Source organism: Mauremys mutica, chromosome 1 (assembly GCF_020497125.1).
Source record: "Mauremys mutica isolate MM-2020 ecotype Southern chromosome 1, ASM2049712v1, whole genome shotgun sequence".
Taxonomy (NCBI): domain Eukaryota; kingdom Metazoa; phylum Chordata; order Testudines; family Geoemydidae; genus Mauremys; species Mauremys mutica.
Window position 1 is genome coordinate 105,512,172 of NC_059072.1, and position 24,260 is coordinate 105,536,431.

General features: G+C 44.6%; 1 protein-coding gene across 1 annotated transcript in view; it reads left to right on the forward strand.

Annotated features, from left to right (window-relative positions):
• The window catches only part of CREB3L2 (cAMP responsive element binding protein 3 like 2), a 114,678-nt gene that overhangs the window by 67,600 nt on the left and 22,818 nt on the right, over positions 1 to 24,260 (forward strand). The window contains exons 2-4 of the mRNA XM_045001637.1: positions 2,132 to 2,348; positions 21,924 to 22,090; positions 23,797 to 23,884. Of these exons, the coding sequence (XP_044857572.1) occupies positions 2,132 to 2,348; positions 21,924 to 22,090; positions 23,797 to 23,884 (472 nt within the window). The remainder of the gene's footprint in view (positions 1 to 2,131; positions 2,349 to 21,923; positions 22,091 to 23,796; positions 23,885 to 24,260) is intronic.

The window sequence follows — 24,260 nt, forward strand, 5'->3', positions numbered from 1 at the left end:
TGTCAATAACGGCATTTTGATTTTGACGGAAATAGGATAGGCAAATAAAGGCCTATTTTTCTAGCCTGTGTGTCCAACAGTGGAGAATTATGATGCATACCTACTATTGCAAATATTTAGAGGCGCATGGGAAGTGATGCACTAGTGAGTCCTTGGCTCTAGAAATTCATGTAAACAATGGTTTGAAGTGGTCATGACACTCTTTTTGGGTCAACCAGTACTAGCCTGGAGTTTGTTTAGTAGCGTTATCATTCAGGGCGCTTAAAGATAAGGGTATGCATGTATTTGTCCCTTTTTACCAGCCTTGTCACTAGCCAGCTCCATGACTAACATAGTCAGTGACCTAATTCCTCCTTTTTTTCACTACCCTTTAGTCTAATAAAAACCTTTTCTTGTCCCCAGTGGCAGGAGTCTGTTAATACTGACGTAAGGTCCAGTCCTGCAAGTTGCTCCCCTGGAAGGTTCTGTGCACTCCAAATTTCCAGTGACTTTAATGGGATTCGAGACCAGTCAGCACTTCGCAGTACAAGGCTTTTAGTTTGCAAGCTGTCCTGGGGCTATAAAATGAGGGCGTACGTGAGTGTAGCTGCACCATTTCCATTACTCGACTACACATCGCTGACTAGTTAAACTCTTAATTTATGCTCAAGGGAGCCAAATCTTGAATCTGTGTTTCCTTGCGCAGGAGAGCGAATAAGAGCCAAAGTCAGCATTGCCTGCAAAAACAGAGCAAATAAACCAGGGACTTAATTTCCACTTTCAAGATATTATACCCCAATTAATTAAAGATTCCTGTATACATTAGCTGTTAATGCAGGATGCCTGATTGCAAGAAGTTACATTTCTATCTTCTGCTTACTTTTTGGAGTATGAAAAGAGAACCCCCTGGGTGTGTGTGTGTGTGTGTGTGTGACTAATGGAAACTATCCTACTCTGTCTGTGTATGCCATGCCGCTGTCTGGAATTGTTTCCCGAAATGCAATTACTAAATATGAACACACACTCTAAGTCTCCTGCCCCTCGAAGGAAATATAATAAGAGCTGCAAAGTTTGCATCTTGACTGAAACTGCCCCAGAGTTTGGATATTAATCAGATTGGGAAGTTTGGTTCAGATCAGGAAGTTTCTCTAATAATAGACAAAGTCTCATGCACCTTAAATGTAACCCTTGCAGTGCACCAGGGAAGGACTTATTAATGTTGGTAGTCAGAACGCCTATTACTGCAGAGTTGAGAACCTGAACTTTAACATTAGCCTCTGGTCAAAAATAATCAACATGCAGCTATTCAGCCTGAATGTAATTCTTTAAACCAAATGTACTAGCGGCTTTTAATCCAGAACACACACACTTCAGGGTTTTGATCCTTTCTCTACGATAGGGTAAGATGAAGGAAATGTTCCACACCACTGGAATAGGTACACTTGGGCTTAAAAGATTGATTGGTGCACTAAATACTATGGATCTGATCACCAGCTTCCCCCTCCATACTTTTTCTGTGGCTCAATGAGCATGTAAACCCCATGGAACAGGTTACACATATGAAATATATGTTTTGAATATAAATCCTTAAGGATGTTTTCCTGCCTGACTGGATGAAATATGCTTTTTCATTAATGCAACACACTCCAAATTGCATCCTGGGAACAAAGGGGTTGGCTTCAGAACATGGCAACTGATCTTATTTTCTGCTTTCAGCAACATGGGCTTTTATCTGTTTCTTAGACTTTTATAGGGAGCCAATCACCACAGCAACTAGGCATTTTAAAGGGCCTGCTCCTACACCTCAGTATGGATCTCTGCCATCGTCCACCAACTAAGAATCTGGTTCCATGTATATGGTGTGCTCACTTCATGAGCAATCCATAAATAAGGAAAACTGTAATTGTCTGTAACAGTTTGCTGATGATGAGACAGCATAGCTAAATTAACGTACATACATGAGAACCTTTTTGTTCTATCTTCAATGTGGAGTAGCGATTAAAGCGGGTATTGGGAGGCAGGACTGCTGGGTTCTGGTCCTAACTGGCACAGATACGTGGTGAAGATACTGCAATTATTTTGGTCAGTGCATCTCTGTTGTTGGCTAGAGACACCTGTTAAATAAGAGTTCTTCCCCCCCCTGTCTTCCCAGCACTTCACGGAGTTCCTGGATGAGTTTTCGCAGGATGTCCTAGGCCAGCTCTTGAATGACCCCTTCATGTCTGAGAAAAATGAGATGATGGAAGTGGAACTGTCCCCAGCATCCCCAGCTCCCCTCATCCAGGCAGAACACAGCTATTCCCTGTGTGGTGACTCTCGCCCCCAGTCCCCACTGACCCACGTTTCGACTGACGACAACTTTAATGAAGGTAACGGTGATGTGGGATGAGTTGATGCTGACCTTTGTGGAAAAAATCGCTGTCATGTGCATTACTTCTAAATGGCGCAATATCGTAGCTGCACAAGCCTAGGCTGGTAATACTTTTAGTAAAGTAAAATGTGAGCATGCCCGAGAGTGAATTATGACTATAAAAATAAATGGGAAAAAGCGTATGTTTTTAATTTGATTATAAATCTGCAGACAGCATAAACTAAGATGGTCACCAGGCAGAGAGATTCCACTCCGCTGAAACTACTGATCATGAGCTACTGGAATTCAGCATATTAAAACATGGGCTTATTAAAGGGGAATGAGATTTGAGGAAAGTAGGCTACCCAGGTGAGCTCTTTCTTATGAGCATAGAAGAAAGTTAGGGACTCACAAACCACCCCGTCCAAAAACCTTCAAATTAAGCTGCTTAATGCAAGACTTTTAAATCCAATGTTTAGCACTTGGCACTCTTCAATCCTCAACAGCATTGAAGAAATTACCACCTATCTTGGTGCCTAATTTATTAGGGCTGTCAAGTGATTTAAAAAAATGAATTGTGATTAATCGTGCAATTGCACTGTTAATAATAGGATACCATTTGTTTAAATATTTTTGGATGCTTTCTATATTTTCAAATATATAGATTTCAATTACAACACAGAATACAAAGTGTATAGTACTCACTTTATATTTTGTTTACAAATATTTGCACAGTAAAAAACAGAAGAAATAGTATTTTTCAATTCACTGAATACAAGTACTGTAGTGCAATCTCTTTATCTTGAAAGTTGAATTTACAAATGTAGAATTGTGTGTTAAAAATAACTGCATTCAAAAATAAAAAAAATAAAACTTTAAAGCCTATAAGTCCACTCAGTCCTACTTGTTCAGCCAGTCACTCAGACAAACAAGTTTGGTTACAATTTGCAGGAGATAGTGCTGCTAGCTTCTTGTTTACAATGTCACCTGAAAGTGAGAACAGGCATTTACATGGCACTGTTGTAGCTGGCGTCACAAGATATTTACATGCCAGGTGCGGCTAAAGTTGATATTTCCCTTCATGCTTCAACCAGCATTCCAGAGGACATGCATCCATGCTGATGACAGGTTCTGCTCAGTAACAATCTAAAGCAGAGTGGACCGACGCGTGTTCATTTTCTTCATCTGAGTCAGGTGCCACCAGCAGAAGGTTGATTTTCCTTTTTGTAGGTTCGGGTTCTGTAATTTCCGCATCGGAGCGTTGCTCTTTTAAGACTTCTGAAAGCAGGCTCCACACCTCGTCCCTCTCAGATTTTTGGATGGCACTTCAGATTCTTAAACCTTAAGTTGAATGCTGTAGCTCACATTGGTACCTTCTTTGCATTTTGTCAAATCTGCTGTGAAAGTGTTCTTAAAACAAACATGAGCTGGGTGATCATCTGAGACTGCTATAACATGAAATGTGGGTAAAACAGAACAAGAGACATACAATTCTCCTGCAAGGAGTTCAGTCACAAATTTAAACACATTTTTTTTTTTAATGAGCATCATCCGCATGGAAGCATGTCCTCTGGAATGGTGGCCAAAGCATGAAGGGGCATACGAATGTTTAGCGTATCTGGCGCATATATACCTTACAATACTGGCTACAAAAGTGCCACGCGAACGCTTGTTCTCACTTTCAGGTGACATTGTAAAGAAGAATCGGGAGCATTATCTCCCGTAAATGTAATCAAACTTTTTTGTCTTAGCGCTTGGCTGAAAAAGAAGTAGGACTGAGTGGACTTATAGGCTCTAAAGTTTTACATTGTTTTGTTTGAGTGAAGTTATGTAACACAAAAAATCTACATTTGTAAGTTGCACTTTCACGATAGAGACTGCACTACAGTACTTGTATGAGGTGAACTGAAATACTATTTTTATAATTTTTACAGTGTAAATATTTGTAATAAAAATATTACGTAAGCACTGTACACTTTGCATTCTGTGTTGTAATATAAATCAATATATTTGAAAAAGCAGAAAACATCCAAAAATATTTAATAATTTTCAATTGATATTCTATTGTTTAACAGTGCGATTAAACACAATAACATTTTTAATCCCAAATAACTTTTTTGCGTTAATCGTGTGAGTTAACTGTGATTAATCAACAGCACTATAATGTATGTATTTAGGCATTTAACTTCAGATGCCCAAGTCTGAAAATCTAGGTCACTGCAATTAAAGTTCAACATACTGCTGCCATTCACTGGAAATGGGATGAGGGGTGGGGAAGTGAGACAAGACGTGTCCAGTGTCATTTCTCTATGGGGTACTTGTCGATGTAAGACTAGAAAAGAACCTCTCTGGGAAATGGAGCGGGGAAGAAAAATAAACCAAAATGTTAGTTAGCTAAGGCTTGCAGGAAGAAGATTAGTTAATGCTGGAATGAGGTTGATGTGAGTAAGGAAGACTTCTATAAATATATCGGAGTGGGGGGGAACACTAGAGAGGAAGTAGGCTCACTAATAAACAAGGAAGGAGATGTAATCAACGGACCAGATTCTCAGCTGGTGGACATGGGCATAGCTCTGACAGCTGAGGATTTGGCCCAATGATTCGAAAACAGTTGAGAAACTGAATTACTTTTAGAAATTAGGCTCCATGGGGGGGAAATAGGGGGAAAGAGTTATGGAGAACTGAAGCAGTAATAGAAACCTTGTGTAAATAGGTACAACTCTTATGGGGTGCTTGGGCATAGGGGAAGGGCTGTGGATCAAGGAATGGTGAGCGTTAGCAGCTTTTCATAGCAGAGTTGCTGGCACAGGCACTGACTTGCAGAGCAGGGATATGAGGGAAACATGGCGGTAGGACGGGAGGGAGGGAGGAGATTCAGCCCTAGCCTGCCTGTTCTGGTGGGGAAAGCATATGTATGTGAAGATGCCAGCAGGTAAGAGAGAGTTCTGACAGTCAGTGGCTGAGAGGGGGATAGGATAGGACTGTGAATAATTGGTGACTATTAAGAATAAAAGCCTTGACAGACTTTCACTCATACTAACTGGTTTACATTTCAAGGCTATTTTTGCAATGAAAAGCAGTACAGTCATAAGCTGCATTTTTTTTTTAAAATGGGGGAGACTAGTGCTTAGGTTTATAAGATTAGCAGTCTAAGCCAGTGGTCCCCAACCTTTTTCGTCTGGTGGGCACCAGACAACGAGCCACGAAGGACCGTGGCAGTGGATGAGCATCCGCCGAAATGCCGCCGATAAGCAGCAACGTCAATAGGTGTCGCTGCCGACAAGCAGTGTCATCCAGAGGCGCCGCTGCCGAAATACCACCGAAAATCGGCATTTCGGCGGCGACGCCTCTGGATGACACTGCTTGTCGGCGGCATTTCGGCGGATGCTTGTCCACTGGCCAGTACACGAGTGCACTTAGATGCCCTGGCGGGTGCCGTGGCACCCACAGGCACCGCGTTGGGGACCCCTGGTCTAAGCTGTTCATGTGGTATTTAACTCTAAGTAACCTAACCACACTTCCTAAAATCACTCAAAGGCACTGGCCCTCATTGAGGACAACTGAATGAAACCAATGAAGAATTTCTAGGTGAAACAGTTTGTGAAATGATCCAAAAATGTTACTTACCAAAAAGCTCCAATATCACTCATGTTTCCAAGCTGCCTTGTCTGATTATCTTCACGCTCTTTATGTGGGAAAATTTATCTTATGGCCAGAGAACATGCACAAGAAACTTCAGATAGAAAGCATCTTTTTGAAGTTGTAATGAAGGAAGTGATCTGGGCTTTGTTGGTTACCTTTATGGACAAGTCCAATGAAATTCAATAGGGGTGAAACACCAGGAGTTAAATAGGGTTCAAAGTGTTTGTTAAAAATCTATAGACTTTAATAGAGAATGATATTCTTACTATATAATTCAATAGATGGGTTTAAAAATAGAAAATGAGAGAACTTTTCATCTGTTAAATTATATAGAACATTCCCATAAGAGCTGTTAAGATCTTAACTCTGGAGTGGAGTCACTAGCATGGCCCCATAGTTGCTGTTAAAACAAAAACAGATTGGGGAATTCTTAGGGGAAAACTTACTGCGTTTATGGCTGCAAGATGTAGCACTCGGGGGTGTTAAATACATTGACTAGGTGTTGAACTAATTGTCCTGATTTTTGGAGGGGGGAAAAAATCCAGAGAACTGTGGAAGTACTGGAGGATATGGGGTTAAGAACTGAATTTGTCACTTATCTTCAATGAAGTGAGGTGTGGGTGGAGCGCAAGTGCTGATAATTCCTGTCCAATTTTAACTTCAGTCATTCGGGGGAATAATGAGACAAATACTAACAGAGCATCTGCATACGATTAACTGATAACAGGACTAGGATCAGGGGTGAAAGTAACTTAACCGGCTTATCTGTACACAGGGCGGCTGGGGTCCTGGGCAAGGTGTGGAGGGGCCTTGGGCAGACGGGGCGGGGCTGGGGCCAGACTCCCCCAGTCAGCCTTCAGCACTGCCAGGCCCGTGCTGCCTGGGGCTCTGGTGGTGATTTAAAGGGCCTGGGGCTCCAGCCACTGGTGCGGTAGCGGCAGTCACGGCCAAGAGCCCCAGGCCCTTTTAAATCGCTGGGCCTTGAGGTTGCCCCTTTTGCCCTTCCGCCCCATCAGCGGCCCTGCTGGTATGGTCAGCTGTGGACCGGCAGCCACTTTCTTACCGGTACACCATGCCGGCTTACTTTCACCTCTGACTAGGATCGTCAAATTCCAGAAGAGGTGTTATGAAACAATCTTGCATTTTCCAGGAGAAGCCCTGGGTACTTGGAGTGTGTGTGTGTGTGTGTGTGTGTTGGAGGGGGGGGGAATCAAGAGATGAGGCCAGATAAGAGGCTGAGTGTAAAGAATGTGTCAAGGGATCACATTCTCTAAAATATTAGCCCACTGAGCAGATGGCTTGACACCTACTGCTGTATATTTGCATTCACTCCATGGAGATGAGTTGTGATCTTACTAACACTGGAGAAGATTCTGCAGGAGGGGAACAGAAGCAGGCTAGTTAAAAGGATTCTGCATATATATGCAGAGGGAATCCATGATGATGAGGAAAAGAAACTCAGAAAAAAAGTACAGACCAATCAGATCAGATTTTGATACAATTTAAGGATCTAGCCCTGTAGAACGGAGCCCTTGTTTTGTAAAACTTCATGCGGGGCAGCGTGACACTCTCCTTAGGGAACCCAGAACCGTAAGCCACTGTGTAGTAGCCCATATGCAAGTGAGAGCTTTGCTGCTGCTAAACTGTGTCAGCTTCCTGACGCTCCAGCCTGTCTGCCTCTGCCAGTCAAAACCTTGCTTTGCAGGTAACAATCAGTGAACCCCAGTTCCAGAGTTTCCTAGAGATATCTCCCTGTGGTGTCCGGTCCCCCTCACTGGGACGCTCACAGAAGTTACTAAGGTTGCTGCCTCCAAAGAGACAGAGCACACACCAGCCTATTAGTGTAGCTGAGGACTCCCACTTGACTTCAGTATAACAGCACTGAGCTGGTTTTGTAATCAAACAAGAATAAGTTTATTAATACAGAACACAGATTTAAGTGATATCAGGCAAGAATAAAAGACAGAAAAGGGTTACAAAGAAAACACAAACCATGCTTTTTAGTGCCTAAAACTTAATTTGAGCAAGCTATGCCTTTGCCTAAAACCGTTTCTCACAGCAAATTTTCAGCAGCTCCTGCCTTTCAGGCCAAGAGGATTGACTGTTCACAGGCTCCGAGGGTGCTGGTCTCTATGTCCCCTAAGTGATGAACATAGGAATAGCCATACTGGGTCAGACCAAAGGCCCATCTAGACCAGTATCCTGTCTTCCAACAGTGGCCAATGCCAGGTGCTTCAGAGGGAATGAATAGAACAGGTAATTATCCAGGGTCCATCCCGTCACCTGTTCCCAGCATCGGGCAAACCGAGGCTAGGGACACCATCCCCATACCTATCATATCCCCCTTTAGTTGCCTCTTTTCCAATGTGAAAAGTCCCAGTCTTATTAATTTCTGCTCATATGATCCATCTAGTGATGGATCACTAGGCTATCTTTGTGCTCCCCTTATGTCTCCCAAAGTCCATTGTCTTGGCCTCAAGAGCCAGGAAGATTTCCTGGGGGTGCCAGTTGTCCCCTGATGTGCTTACTAAGCTGTTTCCTCAGCTGCTTGGTAGCTTGATTGCTTTGTTTACCTTTATATATAAATGTACTTTCTTTGTCTATGGCTTACAAAGATTGATCCAGACAGGTAAATATACATTCCTTTGTCTATAGCAGGCTTGTTTATCAAGTCTGCCCCCAAAACCTATTTTAGGAACATAACTCTTTTTACATACCATCCATCCATCCATCTCGCAATGATATTCATGGCCAGCGTGTCACCAGTTTTTTGTGTGATAACTTACTCAATACGTTTACAGTACAATAATAATGTATACAGTCAGTTGATTCAATTGTTTATTCTTTGGAATTCAGACCTCCTGTTCCCCCCCCTGGGGTGTCTGGACCATGATGTCACACACAGATGCTTTTCTGTTTTGTGGGGGAAGGCAATAACTTAGCATGCTTTTTAAAAAAAACAAACAACCCCCCCCCAAACCTTTTAATACCCTGGCCTAGCAATAAGCATTATTGCTCAACCATGCAAGGTGCTGAGTGCCTTCTACTCCTGCTGAAGTCAGTGTGTACTGACAGGGGGGAGAGGAGTAGGAACATTGTTGGATGAGACCTTTAGCCTGTAATCCTAAGGGTGCGTCTATGCTGCACACTCTTTACAGCTGTGTATGGGGTACATATGCTGCATGCTCCCTAGCACAGGTATAGATAGCATTCTAGATGGTGAGGCACTGCTTAGGTGAATAAAGACATGCCCGAACCCTTAAGGTGTGCACCCAACACAGCTCTCCACATACCCAAGTAGTGCCTCCCCCGTCTATGTTGCTATTTTTAGCTTGTAGCATCCTGCTGCTGGAGCTGTTCCCCTCCTCTGGGGAAGGTTCTGACTGGAGGGAAGCGCTAGGGAAAAGCTACCAGCAGCTCCCTGCCGCCGGAGCTTTTCCCCGCTGCCTCCCTGCCAAATGGAACCTTTTCCCCACTGCTGTGTGTAGCTACACACTGCAACCCAGATGCAGCCTGCTTTTCATTGCGGGGCATAGCTGCACGTACCCTGCATGCCGCTATCAGTGGTGTGCAGTGTAGGTGTAGCCAAAGTGAACGTATCGTATGTACTTTCAAAGGGAAGCAATAACTGCCAGTTGCAGTCATTGCACCACAAGTAACAATTCTATAGCACATGCCTTGCCACCCATTACTTTGCCAAGGCTGCTTATTAAATGACCATATATACTCAATCATAAGCTGGTTCGTTTATAAGCCGACCCCCACCCCCAAGATGGATAAGTAGTAATAGCAAATTTTTATGTCCCATTCATAAGCCGACCCTATAATTCAGGGGTCGGCAAACTGTGGCTCCTGGCCCATCAGGATAAACTGCTGGTGGGCCGGGATGGTTGGTTTACCTTGAGCGTCCGCAGGCACGGAGGTAAACCTAAGTAAACAGAATGTCCCGGCCTGCCAGCCGCTTACCCTCATAGGCTGGGACAGCAACTGGTGGGGAAATTTTGGGGGGAAGAAGCTGGGAGTCAGGGGAGTAACCCCTGTGACCACCCCCCACATGACCCCACCCCTAACCCGGGACCTTCCCACACTCTCCCCATCCCATCCCTTCCCACCTTACCTGGGATGGGCCAAGGGAGGATGTCTCTCGCCTGGCTGGAGCTGCTCCAGCAGGCTGGGTGGCATGGCCACAGCCTGCCAGCCCCGGAGCTGCAGCTGCTTCGGTGGCTCGGGAGAGCGCAGCGTGGCCAGAAGCAGAGACTCTGGCCCCACCTCTTCCCTTCTGGCTGTGCTGCCTCTCCTTGCATCAGTCAGGAAATTTAGGCTTGAAATTAGATGAAGGTTTCTAACCATCAGAGGAGTGCAATTCTGGAACAGCCTTCCGAAGGAAACAGTGGGGGCGAAGGACCTCCATGACTTTAAGATTAAGCTAGATAAGTTTATGGAGGAGATAGTATGATAGGATAACTGGCTTAGTCAATAGGTCAATTAAGTGCCACACTGGTAATTAGTACAATGGGTCAATGATAGGATATTGTTAGCCTTTTTCCAGAGGGTATGGCTGGAGAGTCTTGCCCGCATACTCGGGGTTCAGCTGACCGCCATATTTGGGGTCGGGAAGGAATTTTCCTCCAGGGTAGATTGGCAGTGGCCCTGGAGGTTTTTCGCCTTCCTCCGAAGCATGGGGTAGGGGTCGCTTGCTTAAGGAGTGGGTGGATCGGCTTATGTGGCCTGCATCTTGCAGGAGGTCAGACTAGATGATCATAATGGTCCCTTCTGATCTTGAATTCTATGATTCATTTGTCGGGTGGGGGGGGCAGCTGTGTCCCACCTCTCCCCCTCTCCATACCCATTCATAAGCTGACCCCTTTCTCTGATGCTTCCCTTTTTTACTAAAAAAAAATTTGGCTTATGAACGAGTATATACGGTAAATGTTCTGATATATATTTGGCTGTAAACTAACTTCCTGACTTTCTTTTATTTAGTTGTTTTTAACTTGATGTATTTTAATTATGTAATTCTAGCAGATCTGCTACTTAGCATTCCGTTACCATTTATGTATTATTTTTACTTGAATTGGGAGTGGGCAGGTGACTGTTAAATCCCTCGCTGAAGGCCCCCAGCCTTATGGTGAATCATGGCTCTGGTGAATCACTAAATATAATGTAGCTGCTCCATGGGAGGACACCTGCATAAAAGGCATGGTGGGGGTGGTGGAGGTGGAGAGGTTAAGCAGCGATGTAGAGGTGGGTTTTTTTCATTCCCCACATCCAATTTCCTAAAGGATAAAGTTGCCTTTTTAAAATATCCTTGGAAATTGAAGCTTGTTTCCCTAGTAACAGAGATTCTAATTTAATTTCACTGGAAATCGTGTTGCCGTCCTAGCAGCAGGTGCCACACTCTGAATAGTGATAGAGTGAAGAGGAGGAAGCCCCCTCTGCCCACCCACTTGGGGAGAGGGTGGAGTTTACATTGAATTTCTGCTGGAGGGAATCCCTCTGTCAGGCTATCAAAGAGCCCTCGGTGATTGGCCTCTCCAGTTTGAGGCAGGGTCCTGGTACATGTATTACACAGGGAGGGACTTGCAGAGGTTTCTGCTTCATTGTGTGTGTCAGTTCAGGACCACTAGGTTTACCTCTGATCTGCAAACGGGGACCGAACCAAACTGAGCTCAGACCTGCTGCTTTAGAGCCGAAGGTATGAATCCAAAAGTTGTTGTTCTATGAACAGATTACGCAGATCAAGTGGATATATCAGAAATGTCTCTCATAGGGAGTAGTAATGATATAATACCTAGCTCTTGCATAATGGGTTTCATCCATAGCTCTCAAAGGGTTTTACAAAGGAAGTCAATATTATTATCCTCATTTTACAGATGGAGAAAACTGAGCAATGAAGTGACTTGCCCAAAGTTATTTAGCAGGCCAGTGGCAGAACCCAGAAATAGAACCCAGGTCTCCTGAGTTCCAGTCCAGTGCTCTAACCACTGGGACGCACTCAGGATGAGTTGAAGCTAAAGAAAAGTAGCACATTTGGTGATTTGTGAAAGGTTTTCACAATTTACATTTAGAAGATATTGAGGAATCTACTCCTGTTTTTGTCTGAAACCAAGGCTCCAAAGGTATTCCTGGTCCACAACATTCACATCAAACATGTCTTTTTTAAATTTTTGTCCAAAATCATAGTAGTTGAATGGTTATACTTTTTATTATTATTTATTAATTATTGCAATATTTATTACATGGGGCCAATTCATTTCTGATATGAGTCCAACTAAGTGGCATACACCAGGAATGAACTTGGCCCACTGTCAGGGTATTTAAAAATATTTCCATGACTTAAAAAATTAAGTATCAGAGGGGTAGCCGTGTTAGTCTGGTTCTGTAGAAGCAGCAAAGAATCCTGTGGCACCTTATAGACTAACAGAAGTTTTGCAGCATGAGCTTTCGTGGGTGAATACCCACTTCTTCGGATGCAAGCCACTGCTCATGCTGCAAAACTTCTGTTAGTCTATAAGGTGCCACAGGATTCTTTGCTGCTTCTTAAAAAATTAAGACCTACAACTATAATTTATATGGCTATATCTTCAAGAAGTTCTAAGTTTTAAATAACCTCCCACTGCTGCAAGCACTTAAGGACATACTTCACTTCACTTCTGTGAGTAGTCCCATTGACTTCACATGAGTAAAGTTAAGTATAGGTTTAACTATTTTCAGGATCAGGGCCTTATTTAACACTGCATTTTCCTAGTTCTTAATTCTTTTAAAGTTCAATGTATGCAAAATATATTGTTAATTTCTTTCCAAAACCTTTTCTGCATATTTATAGGTTATCTACAAAACTGCATGTTGTTTGAAAGCTTCAATCCAAAAATGTCTGGTAATATGGGTGCAATGCATAGCGTAGCTATTTTGCAGCATATATGCAAGGGATACCTGGTGTCTGTTGGAATTTTCAGACTCTATTATGGCATTAAATTCTGCATAAAATTTGTAAACTACACTGACCATTTTCAGGGCGAATCTGTTAAATTTTTTTTTTTAATGTATAGATCTGTGAACCATTTACTTACCCTTTGCTGACTATATTCTGGTGCTTTTCTAAGTTGGTGAATAAGGACCAAAGCATAAAAATTGGCTGCATTCCACTTAGACAGAGCACATATATGTAGACAATAGCATGAAAATAGAAACTCTGCTCCAGGAGTTGATGAGCTTATGCCAAAGAGTTAATTTCCTGCATTACAGTTTATTTCAACTTAACCACAAGCCCTGGGTTTGGGGAACAGTTGCAGAGGCTTCCCATGAAAGTAGGATTCTGAATAATTTCTAAGCACAAGACATTCCTGTGTGGGGCATGCAGATAGAAGCTCTCAAACATATTAAAATCTTCTGGGGAGTTAGGTCCCCTTTTGAGAGTTTTAAACCTCAAGAAAATGCCTTATTTGCTACTACAGCTAGACAGGGGGAAATATTTCCTCCCAGTCCTTCCCAAAAAGTAGTAGGAGATAGAAACACAGGCTTGAGAGGCACCATGGACCAGTGAATAGTGCAGCAGACTAGGAGATAGGAAAGATCTGGGTTCTATTCCTGGCTCTCACTGACCAGCAGTGGGCAAATCTCTTTGTATCTCCTTCCCCTCCTGCCCTTTGTCTATCTTGTTTGCTTCGATTGTGAACCCCTTCGGGCAGATGCTGTCTCTTACCATGTTTGCTACGTACAGCACCTACTACAGTGGGGTTCTGATCTTAACTGGGGCCTGTGGTTGCTAATGTAATACAAATAGCCATACTAAAAGAGAGCAGCGAATAGCAGGAATCTGGAGGCTGAGGCTTCTACGTCTTGCTGGAGTTTTATGACCCCTGAGGAAAATGAAATACTTTGCTGGCAGACTCTGCCTTGGGAGCCTTCTGGGTGTGTGAAGGGAAAAGGGTCTGCAGCACTGGGAACAGCTAACTAGCTGTTCATTTGATAAACTGTGGCCAGGTGGCTGTACGTTCCTTCCCCTTATCCCTGAAGGGCCGTGCATCTGAGATTATCCTTGGTGCACACCTGCCTTCTTCCCTGTGCTGCTGTACCCAGGAATGCTTTGTGGTTGCTCCTGGACTTGAAGCAACTTGCCTTGACTAAAAGCGAGACTTGGCGTTTGTGGCAAAAACCATCTTGCAATTTTATAGTTTGAGGCGCAGAAGTTGGGTTGCCCCAAAATAATACCCATCCTGTGTTTGCCAAGGCAGTGTTATTCTCTAATAGGCTCTTTTAAAAACTAACAAACCAAAACCAAACAAACGAAACAAGATAATGTGGAGACACTTGCAAAATCAAAGCCCCAGTTAATCTTCATATGCCTCATACAAACAGGGTCCTGTCCCGTATGTTGTCAGCGGTTTGCCTTAAATACTGAATTAATGAAATGGAGGCTGCATAAAATGGGGCAAATTCTTCACTGACGTACACCTGGACCATTCCCATTAATTCAGAGCAAAATGTTGTTAGTGAAAAGAAGTTCCCCATAGCTCATTTTGCAAAGGATGCTGTCAAGGCATCAAGGCTGGTTGCCTCCAAATTTGACCTTTTTTGAAAAGTGCATGTAATCCTTTCCCACTCCAACTCTCCACAATAAATGCTTCACTTCTCACTTCTCAGAGATGGAGAGGGAACAGTGGTGCAGTGCTTTAATGGTCCTAGATCAGTGGTCTCCAACCATTTTTATGCCCAAGATCACTTTTTGAATTTAAGGGCAATCCAGGATCTACCCTGCCCCTTTCCTGAGGCCCTGCCCCTTCCCCAAAGCCCTGCCCCACTCACTCCATTTCTCCCCTCCCCCCGCTCTCGGTCGCTTACTCTCCTCCACCCTCACTCACTTGCACTGGGCTGGGATAGGGGGTTGGGGTGCAAGGAGTGGGTATGGGGTGCTGGCTCTGTGAGGGGGTTCAGGGCTGGGGGTTGGGATGCAGCCTCCCTCCGGGCTGCACTGAATAGGGGGTGTTGGGGGCCCAGGGCCCTCCCACCTTTTGAAAGTGGACTGGCCTGTCCACTTCTCCCCATGGGCTCCGCTCCCGCCCCCATTCCTCCTCTCCCTCCTGAGGCCTCGGCCAGGTGGGAAGTGGAGCCCGGCTGGGGAGCCGCACTGCAGACCCTCCACGGGAAATTGTGGCCAATGGGAGCAGCGGGGGCAGCGCTTGTGGGTGCAGGCAGTGCATAGAGCCCCCTGCCCCTCCAGGGCCGCAGAGACATGCCAGCCACTTCTGGGAGCAGCACAGGGCCAGGGCAGGCAGGGAGCCTGCCTTAGCTCTGCTGTACCACTGACCAGGAGCTGCCTGAGGTAAGCACCTCCCAGCACCCCCTCCTGCACTCCAACCCCCTCCCCCAGCTTGGAGCCCTCACCCCCTCCTGCACCCAGAATCCCTTCCAGAGCTTGCACCCCGCACCCACACTGCCTGCCCCAGGCTCAGCCCAGAGCCTTCTCCCACACTCCGAACCCCTCGGCCCCACCCCAGAGCCCACACCGCCTCCCGCACCCCAACCCCCTGCCCCAGCCTGGTAAAAGTAAGGGAGGGGGGATGGAGTGAGTGGGGCAGGGCCTCGGGGAAGGGGTGGGGCAAGGGTGTTTGGGTTTGTGTGATTAGACAGTTGGCAACCGTAATTCTGTAGTGCAGGGATAATCAATTATTTCTTGACAAGGTCCAAATTTCTAGATCAAGGTATAGTCAAGGTCAGGACTCCAGAGAAGAAGAAAATAAGTAAATAAAAATATTTTGGGCTCCGTTCAAAGCATCTGGCCGTCCGGATTTGACCTGCGGTCTGCCTATTGACTACCCCGGCTGTAGTGTGATCACTGTACTTCTGTCACTCCTCCCGCCCCCCCCAGTTAATTTGCCAGTCTGAAAAGTACCCCAGTGTTTGATTACCAGACAGTGCCTCCTTTGTCAGGACTGCTTCAGTGGCTTTGGTTTCATTATCTTTGGTGGTAGCAGTGGGAGGGTGGGAAGTAGGTGGGGAGACCATCTGGAAGTCTGTAAAAGAAACTATTTGTAGATGAATGCAGCCTCTCACCTGATGGGGGTGGGGTAGAGGGTGGTGGGATTGGCATCTAACATTACAGACTTAATAAACGGGGCTTGTGTCTGCCTCTGGGTGTGCTGAGTGGGGGTAGCAGGAGTAATGCTGAGCGACCAGGGCCTGTGAGGTGGGGGAGGGACAGAGAGAACAAGGAAACAGTTACTCATACAGACGGGGCCAGCTACCTTTCAGAGGCTGGAAAAGGGTGTAAATCAGACCACTGAGTTAGGATATTGTACTCTGCTATGAGTGATGCCTTCAGCAGCATGTGAGGGCTTTTAAACAGGCACGAGCTCTTTACAGAGTAAAAGGGCACTACTTGGTTCACTGTGGAGTGGGTTATCCTTATTTTCTTTCCGTGGAGATGGGGGTGGGTGTTTTTTCCTATAAAGCTTTAGTCCACTACAGCATGAGTGTCCCCTCCTACTATAAGCTGGCACTCAGGCTGCAATTTCACTTGTCAGGTGTCATCAGCCTCCATTATTATTTTTTTTTAAGGGACAATACATTTCAATGTCGAGGATTGTGAAAATGAGGGGATTGTAGTATTCAGGCAAGTAACAAGCAGCATGCAGCTCTGCAAACATATCTGTCTTGCCTTTTAGCGCCATCGTGCTGTTCCAGTGGTAGGGCCCCCACCTACTTCTGCCAATGCACCTAATGTCTGCACAGCGATGCTTCAAACTACCTGTTGAGAGACAGTGGGTGGTGGTTTTAAGAAATGGACAAATGTCTGCCAGAGGCTAGGTTAAAAATTACATGGCTTTACTAATGACTAAGTCCATGTGTAAAATCAAGTCTCCAGAAGAAAAAAATTAGACTAGGATGTATAATGTGCACTTAGGTTCATTACTGCTCAGTGTTAATCCATGGTGGGCTGGAAGGATCCAGTGAAGGTCCTTTGTTAGAATCCTTGATGAAGCTGAGGCGTAATGGAACTCTGTTGTTTCAATGAACACTGCTAGCTCGTGAGAGTTCTGGCAGCCGACAGCAGTACTCTCAGTATAATACTGTCCTCTGGAGCCAGGGTTTGGAAGCCTTAGGAAGAGATTTTTTAGCAAAGATGACAATGAAATGTTTTAAGATTCACTTTGCTCTGGAGTGGTGGTGGGCAGGGGAGGGGAATATCTGTAGCTTTCTGGTCAGGTGGGTACATTTTTTCAGTTGCACACTTTCAAAGAGTTGATTGAATGGATTGAGATTGTTCCTCATGTGTATATACGAGATGATTGTCAAGAAAGAGCCAGATAAAGTTCCTTATAATAATTTCCTGGTTAAATATAGTACGTCAATGCTAAACTATCTCTGCCTTGATGAGTATTTGATCAGTTAAACTGGCTTTTCAGGTCTAGAATAATTCCACATAACTTCTGCAGAACTAAATGGCTGTTACTGAGGCCTCTGGAGATTCCAGTGCCGCAAAATGACTATTTTTAAGAATGATAAATGTCTTTTTCTGTCATGGCAGCCAGGCCCTTGTGAAATCAGTGATTAGAACTGTTAATCACCAAGTACAGCCTAGAGGGCAGGGCCTCCTGTTTGTGTGATGTCTCAGGAGAACTCTCAAGGCTGCTTCTTCAGTTCATTATGAATGTAAATTAACAGAGTGCTTTTACTCCCAAAGGATCCTAAAGTGGCTTACAAACTACAGCACCATTAAAATGTGGCCACCTCTGGGGAGAAGAGAAGTAACAAACTAATGCACAGAACATTGCTCAACCGCTGAGGGGAGGGAACATTTTGGCAGAGTTCATAAGAAAAGATTCGTTTTGCTGAAAAGTGCCACAGGATATTTACTGTCCAGACAAAGCAGATAATATTGTTTTAAAAATCTGAATAATCCACAGACAGTCAACTGAAGGGAACTCCATTTCAGTACAATGCAAATTTTCATTGTGGCAGGGAAGGCAGTGGGTGTGGGGGGAGGGCTGAGAGAGAACAGTGTCCTTTATCTTGAGTTGAAATTTCGGCAGTATTGCCTTTGTCTCTAAATGTATGTTTATATTTTAAGCTGCCCAGAAGACTTCAGGCACAGGCATTTAAAAAAAAAAAGTCTTAGCTCTCATTATACAGTTATTCTCCCTGGCAGAGCTGTGGTGGCTGTTTGAAGTTTCTGATTACAGGATATAGGTTTTCATTTTTAACCCCCTCGGTGTGTCTATTCAAATTACATCTCTTTTTGCCAGCAGTGTAAGTTAGGTTATACCACAAAGTAATAACTAGTATCAAAACTGTATGTTGTATCCCTCCTTCCAGTTACTCAGTTGCCAGCAACATAGTGTGCAGTCTTGATACCAGCAGGCAAAATGAAGATGGAGGCTGCACATTTGCATCTGAACTCCAGTAACTTTGTTCTGCCTAAATATATTTGTGACGGGTTGGATCACAGAAACCCCCCTGGGAGCTGCCAACTGATGTGCCAAGACTACCTCTGCTCCTGTTTTCCCTGCCAGCTCAGGACTCCAGCACCCTGTCTTGCTGAGCCAGACACTTCCGTCTGCTCCAACAAAGCCAGGGTCTGAATTACTTGCCCCAAAGCTGCAGGTTTACCTGAAAGCAGCTCACAGAAGTGTGCTTGTCTTTAACACTCAGATGCCCAACTCCCAATGGGGTCTAAACCCAAATAAATCCGCTATACCCTGTATAAAGCTTGTGCAGGGTAAACTCATAAATTGTTTGCCCTCTATAACACTGATAGAGAGAGATGCACAGCTGTTTGCTCCCCCAGGTATTAATACATACTGAGTTAATAAGTAAAAAGTGATTTTATTAAATACAGAAACTAGGATTTAAGTGGTTCCAAGTAGTAACAGACAGAACAAAGTAAGTCACCAAGCAAAATAAAATAAAATGCGCAAATCTATGTCTAATCAAACTGAATACAGATAATCTCACCCTCAGAGATGCTTCAGTAATTTTTTTTCTCAGACTGGACACCTTCCAGACCTGGGCACAATTCTTTCCCCTGGTACAGCTCTTGTTCTGGCTCAGGTGGTAGCTAGGGGATTCTTCATTATGGCTCCTCTCCTCCCTTTGGCCTGGGCTACACTAGTGGGGGAGGGGAAGGGGTTCGAACTAAGATAAGCAACTTCAGCTACGCTATTCGCGCAGTATCTTAGTTCGACTTACCTGGCCGTCCTCACGGAGGCGAGTTGACCGCCATGGCTCCTCTGTCGACTACGCTTACTCCTCCTGTTGAGGTGGAGTATGGGTGTCGATTTGGGGATCGATTTATCGCATCCAGATGAGACACGATAAATCGATCCCTGATGCATCGAACACTACCCGCCGATCTGGCGGGTAGTATAGACATACCCTAAGTTCTGTTCCACCCCTTTATATATCTTTTGCATAAGGCGGGAATCCTTTTGTCCCTCTCTGGGTTTCCACCCCCTCCTTCTCAATGGAAAGACACCAGGTGAAAGATGGATTCCAGTTCAGGTGACATGATCACATGTCACTTCAAGCCTTCATTCCTCCCAGCCTGGCTTACAGGAAGGCCTGCCTGCAAACAGAGCCATTCAGTTAATTGCCCTGGTTAATGGGAGTCATCAAGATTCCAAACCACCATTAATGGCCCACACTTTGCATAATTACAATAGGCCCTCAGAGTTATATTTCATATTTTTAGTTTCAGATACAAGAATGTTACATTTATACAAATAGGATGATCACACTCAGTAGATTATAAGCTTTGTAATGATACCTTACAAGAGACCTTTTGCATAAAGCATATTTCAGTTACATTATATTCACTCATTAGCATATTTTTATAAAATCATATAGGCTGTAATGTGTCAATATTCCCCTCCCCCACCCCCCCAGTTCAGATGTATAAGCTGTTTGTCACTGTTGTATTGCATGATTCTAGCTCAGAAAGGCTGTGTTTCAGTCCCAGGTGGAGTGATACTGCCTTCACAGTACATGTGAGTGGTATGCTATAAATAGAGCCCTACCAAATTCACAGTCCATTTTAGTCAATTTCACTGTAATAGGAATTTAAAAATTGTAAATTTCATGATTTCAGCTATTTAAATCTGAAATTTTAGTGTTGTAATTGTAGGTGCCCTGACCCAAAAAGAAGCTGTGGGTGGGAGCGGGGGGGTCACAAAGTTATTGTAGGGTGGGTTGTGGTAATGCTACCCTTAGTCCTGTGCTTCTGCTGGCAGCAGCGCTGCCTTCAGAGCTGGGCAGCTAGAGAGCAGTGGCTGCTGGCTAGAGCCCAGCTCTGAAGGCAGGGCCGCCTCCAGCAGCAGTGCAGAAGTAAGGATGGCATTGCCACCCTTACTTCTGTGCTGCTGCCTGCAGAGCTGGGCCCTCAGTCAGCAACCTCCACTCTCCGGCCACCCAGTTCTGAAGGCAGCAGTGCAGAAGTAAGGATGGCTATACTGCAACCCCCCCATCCCCCCAAGTAACCTTGCAACACCCTTGCAACTCCCTTTTGGGTCAGGACCCCCAATTTGAGAAATGCTGGACTCCCCCATAAAATCCTGTATCATATAGGTAAAAGTACACAAAAGACCAGTTTTCATGGTCTATGACGTGTTTTCCATGGCCGTGAACTTGGTAGGGCCCTAGCTATAAATCAGTCCATTACAAACTGAGCTTCCATGGCGCATCAATATATAGGCATGCAAAGGCTTTGTGTGTGTGTGTGGGTGGGTGGAGTTGGGATAGGGAAGCAGCAGAAAGAGCAAAATCCTTTGCTTGGATAGATATCCACGCTACCCAGCTCAGTTTTTAGCTCGTTGATTTAGCTGCTAGCATGCCTCTCACAAGTACTATTATCCCACCACTGAAACGCAGCCACTCTGAACCAGAAACATGGCACAGGGGGGATGAATAGCTTACACAACTGAACAACAGTGATTAATTGCTTTGGGCAGGATGCAATGATCGGAAATCATAGATCTATGTGGTGGTAATGGCGTGGTTGTTTTGGGCTCTTGATGGGCTTGTGTTAAAAGTGGGAACCCTCCTGACTTCTCACCCTTACCCTCTTGACTCTAGAGCAGGCTAACTCGCTCTTTAGACCAAGGCAAGCAGAGCATGGCTCTCTCCCCAAGTGCTCTGATTCACCACATGCATTGACCAGAGTGATACTGCCACCCCCACCAAATCCTGGCCCTCAGTGCAAAGAATCCAGCTTGGCCAGTTGAATGCCATTGAGTTTCCCTTGATGGCCGAGCTTTCCGTAAACTGGGCATTGTTATAGCTCTGCCAACACATGATGTACATTTAATTGCTGCCAGTCAAAGTGCACGTCTTATGCTGTGACTCCCAGCTGCTCTAGGGAGGAAGCTGAGATAATCACGATGTCACCAGTACTCCTATGAAATCATTAAAGCCATTATCTCCTTTTATGCTAATTAAATAAAACACGGGGTGGGGGGGAGAAATTTAATTTTGGAAGCGCAAAAGCCTCTTGGTTCCTAAAAGTGTCATTCAGTCTCTGCAGTTGTGTAATGACAACAAGCACAAGAGTGAGCAAAAGGCTGCCCAGACGCAGGCACTGTGAGAAGGATCAAAACTGACCTTAGCCTGTGTAGAATGCTACTCTTGGGCTGCTTTATCTGATGGCTTGTTTAGTCTTGTTCCGCCATGTGTTAGCAGCCTTCAGCAATATACAGTGGTGATTACCCTCTCTCTCATCTCACCACTTATCCCCATATCCTAGGGCTAAGGTTAGGTTACAGTTATGAAATGGCTCAGTTGTCTGCATGGAACAATAAGCTGAAAATAGGTATGGGGTTCTGTTAATAACACTGAGCTAAATGCCGCCTTTTCTGGTTTTCTTTTGTCGGGGACAAGGTGGAGCTGATTTCATTTTTGATTTGTTTTTATGTTCTATCTCTGATCTAAATGTGTGCTGTTCACTTTCTTTCCCCGCCAGCTGACCTGGAGAATGAGGAATGGTGTCTGGGTGCAGAATTGACTTCAGCAACAATAAAAACTGAACCTGTGTTGTGTGAGGCGCCAGGCCTTACCCCCTCTGTCAGTCTCACCATCACATCTGTACCCCTGGAAGGTGAAGAACCCCAACTGCAATCTGATGCCATGGTACTTGCATATTTTCTATTCCCCTGCCTGTCCAGATAGATGCAGGTTCCCATAAAGCTTTGCACTGCAGTGTAGTCTTTCTGGTGTGAAGGTTTGAGAATTCCAGACATGCAATGTGTCTCTTGTTTGCTCGTCTCCAATAATATTGTGAGTGCTCATTTTAAAAATGTGTCTGTATAATTCAGCCTCTGGTACTATTAGCTGCTGGCTGCATCATTTGCTTTTCCATACTTACAGCCTCTTCTGGACAGGGTCAAAGCCTGGGGTTCACGCATCTCTAGAACACTTAGTATCTGTGGAATCAGTCCCACTTAGAATTGCTAACCAGTTAACCCCGTGGAATCTGTGGCAAGATGCACATCTTCCGTTATCCACAATGATTTTGTCTCAAGGCTGTTCAAACTCACCCTAACCCAAATGAGAACACCTGTGTGGGGTGGCCAGCGCTTGTAATGAGAACTTCCATACCACTGTAAGGTCAGCTGTGCTGCTTACCTGGGTTTTCAATGTACTCGGCTTTTACAACACTTTGGACTGCTGCTGCTGCCTCCAGCCCAGCAGGCCTAGTAAGGAGCATATCTGATACATTTGTGACCACAGGTTCAACAGCCAAAGAACATTCACCAGGGCTTAGTTTGAATATGCTTCAGTCAATGAAAATAAGATACAAGAATTATTGATTAGACAGAACTCTGCTTTAAAGGCCTATTCTTTCAGCTCCTCCCTTCTCGCCTGCGGTGGTGGAGGGTGTCCAATCCATCAGGGTGATGTCATTCCAGCTGCAGCGTGGGCAGGCCATGTTCACAACCAGACTTTCATTGCTCGGTTGCATATCAGAAGTGCTCATGTGCAAATTAATTCACTTCACAGGAAGCTGAAAGATTTAAGACTGTCATAACCATCTTGTAGTTTGAGTGTGAATTCATAGTCTCCAGCATGTGCCACTACTATAGTTGGGATGTCACAATATCACAAGCAGGCCCCAGGACCATGTGTTACTCTTAAAACTTATTGGGTCCTGTTTTTTTTTTTTTGTTTTTTTACTTTTGCTTTGGGCCAAAAAGTTGCACAGTAAGATTCTGGCTGTACTGGCTACTCCAATGAGCATGACTGACTCACTCAGGTCAGGAATTATAGGCTCACAAAGCAGGTCTGACTCTAGCCTTGTGCTCAGCTGTGGGGGCTCCATCTTTCTCAGTATCCCTTTCTAATTCTGGCCTATAACTTTCTTTGCCTGTTCCTTCTCCACTTTGTAAAATGAACTTAGGCCTAATATCCCAGCTTGTACTGGCAAGAACCCTGATGCCCCTTCCAGATGGTAACTCTTCTGACATCCTCTCAATAGTGCCAAACCCTCCTCCCACCAAAAAGAATGCAGAACCTGCTCAAAGCCTTTGCATGTTGGTCCAGCAAATGCTAGTGCCAGCTCTGTTTCCAAGAGAAGTAATTTGAGTGCAATGCACATTACCTGTCGGTCTGAAATGTCATCCTGAGAAGTAATCTCTTATTTAACTAATTATATCAGTAAGAGAAGCCCCAGCATCTGTTTTTCAGGATAATGGTCTCATTGACCTGGGTTAATAAGTTAGAGACGCAGTAAAAAAAAAAAAATCTTGGAGTAGGGGGGGAAAGAGGTCTAGTCACTTACATAGAAACTTCCCTTGTTTCCTTATACTCAAATTTTATTTTTTTAATTCCTTCTGTAGATGAAACCGTTGAGCCAGAAGGTTCTTCCAGAGATTAAATTGGAGCCACATGAAGTAGATCAGTTCCTGAACCTGTCTTCTAAGGAAGGTTTGTTAATTACCAATCCAAGATGCTGGACTGATAGCCAGAATGCAGAATGATCATAGTGTGCTCTGTTGAACTATTTGGCTTTCTAGCTGTCTTTGCTAATCTCCAGACCAAGGCTGCTGTCTCCTAGGGATTTGATTCAGGCTGCTAAAGAATCCAGCCTCTTTGACCCACTTATAAAAAAAAAAAAAATTCATAAAGAAAACGATCCCTTCCATCTATAACGTATTACTGATTGCACAGTTACTGGATAGAACTAGTACCATGTATCAGCAGAGTCTTTTAACCCTGCTCCTTAGAGGGGTGAGCCATTGGGAAAGGTCACTTCGTTTCAAGCCCTTAATGAAGTGCTGTACAGCTGGAAGGCTGGGGCAGC